General features: G+C 36.3%; 1 protein-coding gene across 1 annotated transcript in view; it reads left to right on the top strand.

Moving 5' to 3' along the window:
* Positions 1–310: 310 nt before the first annotated feature.
* Positions 311–16,640, top strand: part of COL5A2 (collagen type V alpha 2 chain) — a 163,943-nt gene continuing 147,613 nt past the window's right edge. Inside the window, exon 1 of the mRNA XM_066279121.1 lies at positions 311–575. Coding sequence (XP_066135218.1) covers positions 479–575 — 97 coding nt within the window. The 5' untranslated portion in view covers positions 311–478. The remainder of the gene's footprint in view (positions 576–16,640) is intronic.

Below are 16,640 nucleotides of genomic sequence, written 5' to 3' on the forward strand. Positions count from 1 at the left end.
CTTGTGTGTCTGGGGGAAGGGTTAAGGAGAGGAGAATAAAGACTCTTCCCTTCTAACACGCTTCCTTAAAAGAAAAACAAAAAGGAGAAAAATCAACATTTGTTTCTGTGATTAAGTCGCATTTATGTTTAAAACATAGATGAAATAGGGACAGTTTAAGGCACAGGGGCGCGTGTTCTGATTTGGTTGTTTACCATCAATCAGACCGTTGCTTGGCAGACACTGGATGGTTATGAGTCTGAACAAGCTGAAAAGGGGCAGGAAAAGAAGTGGAGGCAGCATTCTTCCTATTTAAAGCTGCATCGCTTGAAAAAAGTTTTCGCAGTCTGTGCTGGAGCTGGTGCTGAAAAAGGGGGTTTGCAGAGGCTGCCCTGGGGCTGGTGCTGAAGGAAGAGCCCGCAGTTGACTTCATGGTGCTACAATAACCTTAGAATCCACTTTTTACTCCCAGGAGGACCCACATGTCTAATATTTAGACATGATGGCAAACTGGGTGGAAGCAAGACCTCTCCTCATTCTTACTGTTTTATTAGTGCAATTTGTCTCAATAAAAGCCCAGGAAGAGGACGATGATGGTGAGTTCGCCGTTTGTTTCGATTGTTGTGTTTATTGCAAGGTTTGGGAAAAGGTGGAATGTTAAGCCTCAGGAAGAGTTTGAAGAGGAGGTTCTGGTTTGAAGTTTAGAAGGGGGCTGACAGCACCTGGAAAACGATTTGGAAGACAATAGGGATATTTGTAAGTTCGTAGCTTTTACATCTGCCGTTGGGCGGAGAACATTACTGAATATTTCTGGGAAAATCCAGGATAAGGCGTTTTGCTTGAATATGGAGAGTGGAAAGTTTAAGAGAAAAGGAGAATGCTTAAAACGGAGCACTAAAGGCACTTTCAGTTAGAGGAGCTCTTTTCTGTGGGCTGGAGTTTTCAGAGCAAGGAAAAGTGGCAGCAGAGGCTGGGCAGGGTGGAGTCATTTTTTGTATGGAACTTCAGCTGCTTCATAAAATTCTTTGTTTAGAAAAATCTCTGTAGCCTCTCTGATAACCGATTCTGCTTTGTCTTTGGCTCCTTGATTTTTTTTTTTCCTGTTTATGGACATTCTCTTCTTTCCCATTTTCATCTGTGATCTTAAAATCGCTTTTGCTTACTGAGAGACAGTCGCCTTTATTTCTCCATGACAGAGGCTGATAGAAGCCAGATTTCTTAAACAGTGGTATTTTCCCACCCTACTGACTTTATTATCAGGACAGTGGTGGTTCCCTGTTGGATGGTGGAAGGCAGGAAATCAGCATGCCTTATGTATAATTTATTTAACATTGAGTATTTATATGGACATTATTCTTTAAATATAAGTAATTGTTTTATTTTTATTTAAAACAAATCTAGCCTGGTTACCATTTTTTTTCCTTTGTAATTTGCATATGTTAAAGTTGGATTATATAGTATGGTTAAGCAAAATTGCATGGCCGGTATAGAATACAAGAAATTATTTAAATTGGTTCTACTGATTATTAAATTTTTACTCTCCAGGGTTGAAATTCAAATAAAGACATGCAGTCTTTTATAATAGAGCATTACTGATTTTCATAACTGTTTAACATCAAACTCAAGCCTTTAAAATTTAGTATATTTATTAACTTTTCTGTTACTGTTTTTCATATATATTTTTGTATATGTGCACACATATATGTGTATGTGTGTATATATATAATGTTATATATATGAATAACTGCTTCTGTGTATTTTTGCTCTGAAGATGGTCATAAAATTAATCTAGTGACCACAAGTTCTAAAATACATTTAAAGAATCAAAATAAAAATCTGGATGAATACCTAACAATCTGTCCAGAGTCCCATAGAGGGGGCACTTTCTAAAATCTTGAAATTTTTGTTACTTTTTATGTTTTAGAAACCAGGCAATTTATAAAAGTTAAAAAGTATTAGGTTTCTTTGTAATGGTGTGAAAAACATGCATTGTTTGGAAGGGTGGGGAAAATAATGAAATAGGAAATAGAAGTCAGGAAAGAGGAGGACAAAGTGTCTAATATTAAAGTAGAAATTCTAATTATAAAGAGAACAATTAACTCCTTGCCCCCACCAAACAACCAACAACTTTAATTTAAAACTTAACTAATACAAAATCCTTATTAACATTTTAAAATAAAAAAAAACTTTTATAAAGTATGGAAATACTTGAACATGTGAATGAATTAAAAGAATGTTTCATAAGGTACATGGGATAGGCCATATGTTAAAAGATTTTCCTAAATCCTTGCAATTATTCAGTAGGTGTTTCTGAAAAACGAGCAGAATTTAATTTTTCTCAATACTAATTTACATAAATGTTAGGAATGTGATGCTTGGTGCAAAACTTTCCCCAAATTCACACCAATCCCTCTCTCCCAATATAACCAAACAGCACAGAAACTGTAATTCCAAACATCAGATTTTACAGAAAAAGTAATTGCTTGCATCCATATTACAAAAAATAAATTTCTCTGTTTTATTATTCAACCTAAGAGGACATATGTGATAAATTTCAATAGCAAAAGAAAGTAGTGATGGCCCTAATTAAAGGTAATACAGAAACAAATTTCAGAATCCAGAGCTACTTATCAAACATATTTTGGTTTAAGTTATAATGTATGGATACTTGTCAATACTTTATTTTCCCTGTCCAGGCTTGTCAGAAGCTATTAGTAGTGTCAGAATTCTAAAACTCCATGTGATTTTAAGTTTAAGGAAGAGTAAACTTTGGGAGATGCTTTAAACTAACAAACATATAAAGCACCCATGTTAAACAAGTACATTTTCCCAGTTTAGCTTTAACAGTCATATAATGTGATAGTGACTTTGTGTACAAATTGGTCCCCTTGGAAATGTAGAGGCCTATTTTCACATGTATACACATTGATTTTTAAGATGTCAAGGTATATTTTCCATTTGACTGTGGTTATTTATCAGAATGTAAAAGATAAGCATAGTGCTTAGAAATTCTTATGAGTGATGAGATTAAAGGAAGTAAATAAACTTTTAGGCTATATAGGTCCAAATCATTAGTACTTCTCACAACATTTTTAAGAACTGAATAGATTTTTTAAATTTGTAAGACCTGAAAGAAGAAAGTTTGGGAGTTGGGCTAACTTTAGTTGAAACTATTAAGTAACAGAAATCAGAGTTAAGATAATAAAATAAGCTTTTCATGAGTTTTTGTGTATTTGTATTTGTGGGGAGGGGTGTTTTGAAAGGGTCCCCATTTGCTTTTTTGTAGGAGAAAATAAATACTAGTATATTTATAGCAATTTTTATATTCCTAATTAAAGGTATGACGCTTAATGAGGAATATACATTCTCGTTAATAGAAGTGGATATACTTAATCTTAAAAAACAATCTTTGCTATCAATCATTCATATTATGCAGAAATGTACTCTTTCATTTCCAGAGACTATAAAAAAACACCAGTGCTTTTCAGAGGCTAGCCAGGTAACATAAACAAGTAAAGGAAGCGTGTTTGTCCATCAATAGGGGATGATGGACCTCTAAAGAAATGAAGATGCATGCCCACTTTAAGGCACTTGAAATTAACGTTTTTGGAAAGCATTGCATAAGCCAAATACAATATATATGAGTGCCAAGTCTGGCTCATGGGCCATAAATTTGCAACCTTTTTGGTGCACCCCTACACAGATATCCTGGACCCAAGCCAACTACTGATTACTAAGAGATGAGAGGCTCACAATCCTTTCTATATTGCCTGCATTTTTATTATGTTTGCCCACCATTTATTTCATTGTTAAAACATAAATATGAAGAAGTAGATGCCTAACACTCAGCAGTACTTGGATGGGGTTATTCTAAAGGAAGTAGAGAATATAAATACATATCTTATAATACTTGTTCACACATAAATGGCTTTAAACATTACTATTGAAACAAGTACTTTGGATCTTATAGTACTCACAGACTTTTCTTTTGTAGTGGATATGTTACTCTTAAGTTCAGCCGCATATAAAAGAACTCAGTAGTTTAAACAAATAAAGGCGTCTTTTTTTTTTAATATAAAGGAAACTTTTAGTTAGATAGTAGGAGGCTGGTATAGTGGCTCTATAAAGTCATCAGGGATTCAGTCTCTTATAGCTTTCTACTCTTATATCCCCCTGGTAAAACCCTGACATTATGGTCTTCGATGGCTGCTAGAGCTCCAGCCATTACATTTATATTCCAGACAGCAGTGTAGAGCAGGGGTGCCCAAACTTTTTACACAGGGGGCCAGTTCACTATCCCTCAGACCGTTGGAGGGCCAGAATATAAAAAAACTATGAACAAAACCCTATGCATACTGCAAATATCCTCTTTTAAAGTAAAAAGAAAACAAAACGAGAACAAATACAATATTTAAAATAAAGAACAAGTAAATTTAAATCAACAAACTGACCAGTATTTCAATGGGCACTATGTGCCTCTCACTAACCACCAATGAAAGAGGTGCCCCTTCCGGAAGTGCCGCGGGGGCTGGATAAATGACCTCAGGGGGCAACATGTGGCCCATGGGGGCCCGTAGTTTGGGGACCCCTGGTGTAAAGGATGGGAGACAAAGGATATGATTATCTTATTTTTAATGAAGATTATTAAATCTTCATACCAGTTGAACTTACTTGTAGTTGGCCAGAATTTAGTCATATAGTCACACAAAGCTACAACAAGGGCAGCTAGGAAATGTGGTCGTTTGGCTGGGTTACACTGGTTATGTACTCTACCAAATAGAGTTACACATGTTATAAAGGATATAAAAGGGGGAATAGCTATCCAGAGGGAACTATAGTCTTGATCACAATGGCATAAGTGTTAGCCACTTTCATTGGAAAAGATAGATCTTTTGGTTTCGATGGACAGAGTATATTTCAGTGACCAGATCTACCCTGGTTATTGTTCATTTCTGAGTAGACTGTGAACCCAAGAACAATGAATGGTATACTTCAATAGTAGGCAACAAGTCTTTGCTTGTTATTATCTTCAGATAAATTTATAAGCACTTATAACTTTTATTCAAATTATAGTGAGACTTTATTTCGAAAAGTATCTTCAAATAAAATCTGAGCAAGAGATTGGTAGATTGATAGATACAGTGAATACTCAATATTGACAAACACCATGTATATTTTGATCATGACTCTTTAAGTTAGTTGGTAAGCAATCCACAAATAAGTATTGAGCTGGCTGCATAATGGGCCACTTGAAGAGCTTGTTACTAATATAAATTCTAGACTCTCTCCTTACCAAATATCCTGATTTAGTAGGTTTGGATGGGATTTGAGAAGCTTTCTAGGTGATACTGATTTATGTTGGTGAACCACTGTATTAGATCTCTACCTAACATGCTTTTGATCTTGATGTGGACTAGTTGGCTTCTTGTTCCAAGGCCATACTCTGTGACTTTGTTAATAACTTGCTATTCTAATTATCCCTTTCACTTATAAGGGTGCCTAATCAAAGTTTGCAGATAAACCATTGCAAATTCACCATCATTTCTGGAAAATAACTCAAGATCTAAATCCTCCTCTTTGACGGGTAGGTGAATTATTTTATGCAAAGGACACAAGTTATTCAAACTTATTTATAAAGTTTTCATTTTCACTCTTCTCCCTTTTACTTCCTGCTCTTCACGCTATCACTGCAGACACAAAATTAATTGTACCGATCATTGTAGAAGTGTACTTAATGTAGGATGTGAGGTAAAAACAGAAAAAGAAAGCTCTGCTTTGAGGATCTGGGACTTTTCATATAAATTACATATAAATGTCATGTAAGACTATTTTATATTCAGTATTTAAAGAGCACCTATACTTGACATTTGCACAAAGAGTTATATATCCTATGGAAAAATTTGCCTTAAAATGGTGACCATATTAGTGGCCTTAGTGTTTTTATTTTATTAATATACTTAAAACTAAACCCTTCAAAAGAAATCAATGTAGTTCCATCTTGTGCTGAATATATTCTCTAAAGAACAGTGTATTAGGGAAATTATAATAGCACATGATTTTTTCCCCCCACATGCTGCCTTATACAGAGAAGACAGTAATGTTAATAATATTAATAAATTAATTTATTAATGAAAATTTGTCCCTACAGCTTTCTAGTATAACATTGAAATTCAAAAATGTTTACATACTTTAAAAAAAAAAAACTTTTGATGTATGAGGGCAAAAAATAGTTTTATTTTATTTTATTTTTTGGGTGTCTGATCAATCAGAATTGTAAATTCAGTTTCAAGATGACAACAGATTATATTCTTCATGCAAACATTGCTTGCAAAATAAGCATTATATCCTTATTGTAGGATTCTAACTTTTATTGTAGTTTCTAAACTTTAATAAGTAAAGTATGCCCCAGTACAGCCATCACTTGGAGAGCATGTGGGTTCTGATCCTTCCCATCTATTTAAGCAGTTTTCCAACCTTTAGTGCCCTTTGGATCCTCATCTGAAATTGGGGAAATTATACACAGCACTGTCCATCTGATGAGACTCTTAGGAGGGTTATTTGGGAATTTTACCTGAAGGTAGTTTTAGAGATCCCCATGAGAAACAGACAGTAGTATTACAATTTGATTTCAGTCATTACAAATCTTAGTGGTTTATTTTTTACTTTTAACAAATCTTTGGATTTTTCTGAAAAACCTTTTGGATTTGTTCTTCTGTATTTTATTCATTCCTCATCTCCTACAGGAACTTACTCCATCAGTTACGCTCTTTTTTTTCCCATAACTTCAACCATTTGTTTTCTATGGACTCTTTCTCCTTAGCCCATAAACAAGCTCTGCTCTCTCCCGGGCTTCTCCGACTCCCACCCTTTCTTTATTCTTAGCTCACTGGTTTAAAGGAGTATAGTTTTCTGTCTGCCTCCACACCTTCACTCATCGCACTAAACTCTGACTTTGCTCCCCTTCATTCTATCTCAGCTGGTCTAGTAAAGCGAGGACTGAAATGTGTGATGTTTCATAGGAGTTGTCACCTCTCATTAGGCCTTTCTTCTTTATTTGATATCATTGACCACTCCAGCTTCCCTGAAAGGCTGCTCTCTGAATCTTCTCCCTCTTCCCTACCTGACCTCTCTCTCTCTCTATCCTCTCTGTCCTTTAGCACTTTGTTTTCTCAGAGGAGCTAGTTCACTGGTTCTCTCTCTCTGTATGTCTCTTTCCAGATCATCTAGAAATTTTATTCTCAGGCTTTTGCTTACTAGCTAAATGCTGGTAATTCTCAAATCTCTCTCTCCAACCCTGACCTTCCATGTGAACTTCAGAATACCCAACTTCTCAATGAATGGGTCATACCACTTCAAGATAAATGTATTTAAAACTCAACTTATTATCTTTCTTCCAAGACAGGATCCTCTTTTTTATGTGGTTCTTCTATCAGTTAATGGCAACATCATCCAAACTAGGCATTCAAGCCAAAATTGAAGTCAGTCACAAAATTCTACCATTTTACCTGCTATTTTACAAATATACCTGCTCTCCCTCTCTACTACAAATGTCTAGGTTCAGGACCTCATCAACATTATTGCAGTATTACTGCAATAGCATCTACATTTTTTTCCTTGTCTCTCATTTGACCACTTCTCACCTGTGTGTATATATTTATAGATCCCCCCTGTTGTCACTGTGGAAATCTGATGTCATTGCCTTTCTTAAAACCTTCATTGATCACCATAACCTGAAGAAAAAATAATGTCAAACTGCTAACCATGGTATACAAGACCTCACATGATCTGATCCATTTCTATGACTATAACCACATCAATTGTCGTTCTCTGCCAGAAAGTGAGGAATTGCTTGTACTTCCACATCCCAGTACACATACATACACACAAACACACACACATTCTTTTATTTTTTTACCTCTGCCATATCATGAATTTATTTTATGTATTAGGTACATAATAGTTATTCCTTACATATATGCAAAATGAATATTATTTTTAAAATCTAAAAAATATTCTTCCAACCATTTAGTCAATCAGTGAACTGATTTCAAATTCGCATTTTGCAAATTTATTTGCGTATTCTTGGGCAATTTTCTTGATTTCTCTGTACCTTTGTTTCTTTATCTATAAAATTGAAATAACAATATTTACCTCAAGTAATTATCATGATGACTATCATGTATGTAAACCACCCACACTGTCATATGGCTCCCCTCAAAATTGGAAGCAGTGTAGGGGTGACTGTCTTATCCCAGACTTTGCTACAAGTTTTTTCATTTTCCAAAGGCTGTTGAGATTATTACTCCATTACTACTTAATAATATAACAATTAAAATAAATGCTTATTAGGTGATTATGAGAACCCAAATGTTAGACGTTATTAAAAAAATAAACAACTTTTGCTCTCAAAGAGATTAAAGTCTAGTATAAAACTTAAAATGCAAATTTTATCTACTTTTCTATTATTGTCATTTGACAATGCATAAATACTTTTATTGAATACTATATGGACTATATTTTAAACCCATTTAAAAAGTTTATTATTGCCTGACCAGGCGGTGGCACAGTGGATAGAGCGTCGGACTGGAATGCAGAAGACCCAGGTTTGAAATCCCGAAGTCGCCAACTTGAGTGTGGGCTCATCTGGCTTGAGCAAAAAGCTCACCAGCTTGGACCCAAGGTTGCTGGCTTGAGCAAGGGGTTACTCGGTCTGCTGAAGGCCCATAGTCAAGGCACATATAAGAAGCAATCAATGAACAACTAAAGTGTCACTACAAAAAACTGATGATTGCTACTTCTCATCTCTCTTCGTTCCTGTCGGTCTGTCCCTATCTATCCCTCTCTCTGACTCTCTCTTTGTCGCTGTAAAAAAAAAAGTTTATTATTCAAATAGAAGAGTTTTACTGTATTGTCTCTTTGTGTTAGCTTACACCTAGAAAAACAAAATGAACAAAAACCTCTTTCTATTGGAGACATTCATTATATATATATTAAGTAAGAGAAGGGGAGATAGTGAGAAAGACTCCTTCATGCCTCCGGACCAGGATCCACCTGACAACCCCGTCTTGGGCCAGTGCTCCAGTACTGAGCTATTTTTAGTCCCTGAGGCTGACATGCTTAGGCCAATTGAGCTATCCTCAGTGCCCGGGGCCACACTTGAACTAATTGAGCCACTGGTTATGAGAGGGAAGAGAGAGAGAAGGGGAAGAGAAGCAGATGTTCACTTCTCCTGTGTGCCCTGACAAGAATTGAGCCCAGGACATCCATACACTGGGTACTCGATCTACTGAGCCACCAGCTAAGACCCTCTTGGAAACTTTCTAATGTCCATGTGATTTGAAACATTACTTCCCCTCTCATGTTTCATACCCCCCCACACACATATTTTGTTGTCTGTGATTCTTCCCAGTATGTGAATAAGCCATGGCTGATCCATCCCATGCCCTAGTGCTAACTCATGCCTGTCTACCAGCTCTGTCTGTCTCAGAATTTACTCTGAAAATGTGGTAGTCATAAAAGTCTCTAATAAAAATTGGATCCTTATTTTCCACACTGCATTGCTCTGGGTTGCATTTGGAATTAGAGGAATTGCTTCACTGCACAGGGATTTACAAGGCAGCTCTTAGGATTATTTGGATACAATAGTAGGGGTGACCATCTTTTCCCAGATTTTGCAAGTCTCTTCATTTTCCAAAGGCTGCTGGTTTCTCTACTTCACTCCCAGGAGAGTTTTGTGAAATTGACTCCAGAAAGCAGAAAGTGATGTAGGATGTAGGAACATTATTCATACTCAGGGTTTCCGTACTTTACAGCCCTTCCTTCTCAAGTTTTTCAAACTTCAACAAAATGTTGAGTTTGACTTAGAAGGAAGTATGGACATAGAATTTTACCAGATAATTTGTAGCTATGAATTCCTTTAATTAAATCCTTCTTATTTGATATAGTTCTGTGGCTGTCAACTTTAGAATTTTTCATCATAAAATTCTAAAAATATGGATGGTTCCCATAGCAAATACAATATATTTATAAAGATTTAATATTTGTATTGATCATAAATAGCAATTATATCCTATTATTTGCTCTTGCGGTAGAAGAACCTATCAGATTCATCTAGGCTAGTTTGAAAGTATCTTTAAGCCTTTTTTTTTACTCATTTTTCCCAGAGTTTTACATTGAACAGACGATTAAGTTACAGTTTAATTCAGGACATCATGTTTCTCATGTTACTAAAATTTTAGCTAGACTTTCTAGTAGGATGAACTGTTGAACAGTAAGTACAACTGGTTACCATGAGAAGATAAATGCAAAATAAAAGTTCTTACTTTTCTGCTCTTTGGCTACAAACACAAAACGTCTGAAATTTTATAGAGAAGACTTATAGTTTTTTTTGATAGGGCAGAAGGCACTGGCCATTCCAAGGCAAATGAGTGATTCTGATACAGAATTTTCTTTTACATGAGTTTGTACTGGAAATGAAAAGACTTGGGGCCAATGAAGCAGAAACAAATGAAAGTTCCATTAGGGCGCTGAGGTTCAAGCCTTAAGGTGCTGTATTAAGTCTTTCTGAGTGTTCATTTAAAAAAATCTCACTTCTTTCCCCAGCTTTTTTTTTTTTAATTCCCCCTTAAATATTTATCTCTACTGGATAGATTAGGCATGTATTTGTGATTTTATTTTTCTCCCTTAAGCATGGTAAAAGTGAACTGAATTTTGCTGAGAAATAACTAATAAATTCTTGAACCAATGGCATTCCATTAGCCTGGGAAGAAATCTGGATTCTTAAAATCTGTTTGTTTTATTTTTTAAAAAGTGAGGTAATTCCTTTATGTAGAGAGTGAGACAAAACTGAAACAGAAATAGTTCCATAGAGAAAAATCAGTGAATACAGTCAGTTTCATTGGCAATGTTGGATGATATAGTAAAATTAAATTAGTTTTCAATTATGATTAAATTAGTATTTTATGATGTTTTGGTATATTCAGCATATAAATATGTTCCATACATTCGCAAAGGTACACTATTAGAGTTACCTTGTATCCTTCCACATCTCTCCCATGGACGCAATGATGCTCAAGTCCTAGGAAGATGAGCAGATCCAGTTCTAGGATAACAATTTGGAAAGATAATTTTATTTGATTTTTTAGGGAAATATACTTTAACCTCCTTTCTGTTTCAAGGAAAGGTATTTAAAATTCTGTTGAGAATCTGGATCTCATACTATAGCTCCATCTGGATGTCAACTCTCAAATTTTCTTTAGTTACAGACTTTTTCTTCTACCCTGACCCACTGTCAGAACTCTCCTGTAATGCTAGCTTACTACATGGTAATTTGCCTTTTGTGATCTTTTTTTCAATATTCCTTGGCCATCAGAATCAGTTGACATTGGTGAAACATCTCTGTTGTGGACCTTCTGCCCTCGTCCACAGACGGTTCCACAATCAAAACATGAGAATCTCTTTAAATACGTTCTAGTAGAAACTAGAAGTTGTGTAAGTATAAGCAAAATGGAAATCTTCCCACTGGATTCCCACTGTTTCTGAGTCTTTTGTGTCTTCAGGATAGAATCCTTTGATTGTGCATCATTTGGAAAGCATGAGTTCATGGAAAGATGGATTCTATGGGTATGCAAGGGCTAACCTGTGGCTCCATGATCATACCAATTTCATGTTTCATAAGATTCATTTAGAGAATTTCAAAGACGATAAGGAAGTTTGTGTATTTCTTAGTTGTTGTTCTTTGATTCCTCTAATCTTTTTAACCTCTATATACCTAAAACATAGTTATTTTAAAATAAAGAAATAAACCTTGTCACAATCTCTATTCTCTTCTCTTGCGCTAATAGCATATATGCTGTCAATTAGTTCTATAGGCCCGTGATGGCGAACCTATGACACGCATTGTCAGCACTGATACGCGTAGCCATTTTTGATGACACGCGGCCATGCAGCCGCATACCAGAGAAGTATGGTGTCGCATACGGAGAAGGACGTTTCATCCTCGGCTCCTGCATGGCCAGGTGCAGTAGCCGAGGATAAAACATTTGCTAGACACTCTGTGCCAGAGGTCTGTAGGCCAAAACAACAGAACTCCGGTACAGAGTGTCTAGTTCCGGGACTTCCAGTTAGGCCATTTTTCTCGAAGTGACACACCACCCGAGTTATGCTCAGTTTTTTGGCGAATTTTGATACACCAAGCTCAAAAGATTGCCCATCACTGCTATAGGCAGTAAGAATAAGACATTTTCTCACAGTGAGATTTTTTTGATTCCAGAAAGTTCCTTTTAACTATTATAATTTTTCTACATTTAGAGCCTGTAACAGTTGACAGTGTTTATATTTAGAACTTCTCCTTTTCCATTTACTTTCAACAAACAGTGATAGAGTGTAGGTCTTTGGAGTCTCCCATTTGAGTCATGTCTTTGTCATTTGCAACCTTGTGACCTTGAGTAAGTTTCCAATCTTGAGATCCCATTTTGTGATCTGCATATTGAATAATTAAATTAAATTTCTTGTTACTTTATAGGCACTAAAAGAAAAGTGGATATTGTTAGTACTTTTAAGATGGATATCCTGAATGGGCCATTGAAGATTATTTACTCCATAAAAGAAGTAAATTTTATCAGATCATTCCTAGTTACTAAGTTTGATAAGAAAAAGTATGGGGAGCAGTAAGTCCTAGGCATCTGTGGCACAACAGAAGGGTGGGAGGGAGAGCTATAATTGGGAGGTTTGACATGGCAATAACAAAATTTCATCTTATGCTTTTCCTTTGGGCCAGGACTATGCTCTACACCTGATTATTCAGAAACAAGTCAGGAAAAGCAAAATGGCAAAAATGCTGAAAGTTATATTTTGGTATTAGGCTACATTTCCAAAACTTAGCAATACATTTAATCATTAAATTTTATCCTTTTTCCCCCTAATATAATGATTTTGGTAATTGCTTGCAAATTTAGTTCAGATAGAGTTGTTCAAGAAAAATGAAACTGTGCTCAATACGTAAAACATTTGTTTACCTTCCTGTTATTTTACTGGTGTTAAGATGGACTTAGTTTGAACCCTGGGCAATATTTTTGTGAGGGATAGCATGCACCTCCACCTGGGTGGTCCCAGAAGAGTAAGGAGCTTGTGTGATCTCACTCAACTTCTACTAACTCAACATAGCAATAGGCGCTAGAGTGCACTGACCTGGAGTTAGGCATCCAAAATAAAGTCCTGACTCTTTCCTTATAAGTTTCTTTTAAATGTAAGGGGTTGGAGTCTTAACATTCTCATTTATAAAAGAGAATAATGCTTTTTATTTTACTATCTCACAGGTTCAAAATAAATAAGTCATTAAATCTGTGGAAATTCTGTGTCAGCTGGAAAGGTCTATATAAAGGTAGTGTTATTATTTTAGCATGCTTTTACTATGATGAATAGTTAGCTGAATGCAAAATAAATGCTTTAAATACATGCTAATGTTAGTAATCCAAAGGAATAGATGACACTTCATAAAAATGAAGGAAAGCAAATTTGCTGTTTTTTTAAACTTTGAATTGAGAAAAGTAAAATAACTTGCTTGTATAACTATTTAGAAATCTCCCAAAGCCCCCAAATAGGAATTAAATAGAAAAAGACAAGAATAGAGGCTTTGACTTGAAGGTAAATGGAACAGATGGAAAAACAAAGCATGATTTTCTAATATAAATGAACTGTAGTCTCTGTACAAGCAAAAATGTAGCTTTCTGGCAGAAGGCTGAATCTACTATTATTATTACGTTTTCCCTATTCATCTCTCATCAGGAAGCCTGTCTCAAAATCAAAGTTTTGCTCTAAGGGCCTGTTTGTAGCATGGTGTCCTTTTCCCTGGGTCAGAAGGTGACTTTGAGCTAGAAATTTAAACTGGTGACAAATATCCACAGCAATCTGAGCCAAGTGTTTAGACAAAGGTTCCATAATCCCTCAGACCTGTCTATTTTCTGGTATATTTTAAGACTGTGTACTTGTGCAGAGAGAAACATGCAGTTAAAGAGATGAGGGCCTCAACTAAATAGACTGTTACTTTCTTTCATGAATGAATTGTTGAAATAATTTTAAAGGAAAGCTTCTAAATTAGAACTGGAACAAGACACAGGAACTCTGCATTCTAATTGCAGCTCTATCATGAACTAAGTTGATGATTTTGTGGGGTGACTTAAATTCTCTGGGTCTCAGTTTCCTTCTTTGTGAAAGCTGTGGTATATTTTCCAGGGCCACTTGCTAGTCTGAAAGTCTACCAACTCTAGAACAGGGGTCCCCAAACGGCCCATGGGCCTCATACGGCCCCCTGGGCCATTTATCCAGCCCCTGCCGCACTTCCGGAAGGGGCACTTCTTTCACTAGTGGTCAGTGAGAGGAGCACATTGACCATCTCATTAGCCAAATGCAGGCCCATAGTTCCCATTGAAATACTGGTCAGTTTGTTGATTTAAATTTATTTGTTCTTTATTTTAAATATTGTATTTGTTCCCGTTTTGTTTTTTTACTTTAAAATAAGATATGTGCAGTGTGCATAGGGATTTGTTCATAGTTGTTTTTTTTTATAGTCTGGCCCTCCAACGGTCTGAGGGACAGTGAACTGGCCCCCTGTGTAAAAAGTTTGGGGACCCCTGCTCTAGAAGGTCTACATGCACTTTTTTCATATAGGTCAGATTTATGATATAGTGCTGTGAAGAATCTCATGCATGTGTTTTGGTAGATTGAGGCATCATGAATAATCTCTGTAGGTAGTATGTCTCTGTACTTTTAAATTAGGATTTGAAGTTTCGATCCAGGTTTCTATGGATTAGATAACTATGATTCATTTAAGGATCACAACTCCCAATTTATAACTTTATAAGACCATATACTTTTCAGCCCATGGCTTTACAATAAAGTTTTCAGACACTGTTGTAAAAGGAGATTGTGAAAAGAGAATTCACAATACTTTGATGAAAAATATTTTAGATTGCAGATTAATTTTGAACCTTTTTTTGTGTATGTGTGAGAGGAGGAAAGATAATGAAGCAGACTCTACCATGCACCCTGACCAGGATCCACCAGCAACCTCATCTGGGGACAATGTTCCAGTACTGAGCTATTTTTAGCAGCTGAGGCTGTTGCACTCTGAAGGAGCTATCCTCAGCACCCAGAGTCACGCTTGAACCATTTAGTTCACTGACTATGGAGGGGCAGAGGGAGAGAAGCAGATGGTCACTTCTCCTGTGTGCTCTTACCAGGAATTGAACCCAAGATGTCCATATGCTGGCTGATGCTCTATTTACTGAGCTACCAACCAAGGCTTAAACTTTCAAATTAGAGAGAAAATAGGTAACTGTATTATGTGTTGTGTTATACTTATTACAACCTTAAGACTCAGTGTTTTCTAAATAATTTTTTTTGTGGGGTATGTGGTCAGAATTTAGCAGTATCCTTGATTCTTGTCCTTACAGCTGACTTGTCTTTGTAGTGGAGACACTGCTTACTTTTTCTGACAACCTATGGAACCTAGTAAACTGGTATTCTACCCAGTCCTAAGAAAAGAAATAAAAAAAAAATGGAGAAATTATGAGCTTTTACCTGAATAGATGAGATTGCCATACTTGTTTTTGATTCCTTATTTTATACTTGTTATTGAGTCATTTTTTTTGCAGTAATATTTGTTGGAAGATGTGTATATGCTTCTCTGAACACTTAAAATATTTTATTTGTTCTATTGATATTTCTTGAGCATAGAACTTTTTTGGAATATACTGCTTGTCCTCCTTTTTTTTTTTTTCAGGGAAAATGAGACTCCATTTTCATGTTTCTTTTCCCAATTTCATTCCTTCACTGAGCCCTCTCAACATTTATGCCTCTAAGTTCTACTAAAATTTTACTCCCAGGCTTTCTGGGCAGACAATACCCCCCCCCCAATATCTTTATAAAAAGTGAGTTTGTCCAATTCAAGTACATCAAACAATTAGATTTAAAACCTGACAAGTTTTTTAAAGAAATTATTTACAAATATTCACATCTATGGCCAATTCAGAGATGCCAGTATAGAAAACTGTCATGCTCTTAATGTACTGTTTAATGGGTGAAATACATTCGCCCATTTTAAAGCATTTGATAATAATTTACATCTTTGGGGAATATAAATCTCATTCTATCCTCAAAAGCCATTTTAAAAGTATGTTAGTAACATTAGACTTTGCTGAAAATTTTTACTTTTTTTTTTTGTATTTTTCTGCAGCTGGAAATGGGGAGGCAGTCAGACAGACTCCCACATGCGCCCAACTGGGATCCACCCGGCATGCCCACCAGGGAGCGATGCTCTGCCCCTCCGGGGCATCGCTCTGTCGCGACCAGAGCCACTCTAGTGCCTGGGGCAGAGGCCAAGGAGCCATCCCCAGCGCCCGGGCCATCTTTTGCTCCAATGGAGCCTCAACTGCGGGAGGGGAAGAGAGAGACAGAGAGGAAGGAGAGGGGGAGGGGTGGAGAAGCAGATGGGTGCCTCTCCTGTGTGCCCTGGCCGGGAATCGAATCCGGGACTTCTGCACGTCAGGCCGACGCTCTACCACTGAGCCAACTGGCCAGGGCCTGAAAATTTTTACTTTTTATTAAATGAATTAATACTCTGATCTGAAATGAGGATTTTAATTTGCTTTTCTCTGCAGAGG

Source organism: Saccopteryx bilineata, chromosome 5 (genome assembly GCF_036850765.1).
Source record: "Saccopteryx bilineata isolate mSacBil1 chromosome 5, mSacBil1_pri_phased_curated, whole genome shotgun sequence".
Classification (NCBI taxonomy): Eukaryota; Metazoa; Chordata; class Mammalia; order Chiroptera; family Emballonuridae; genus Saccopteryx; species Saccopteryx bilineata.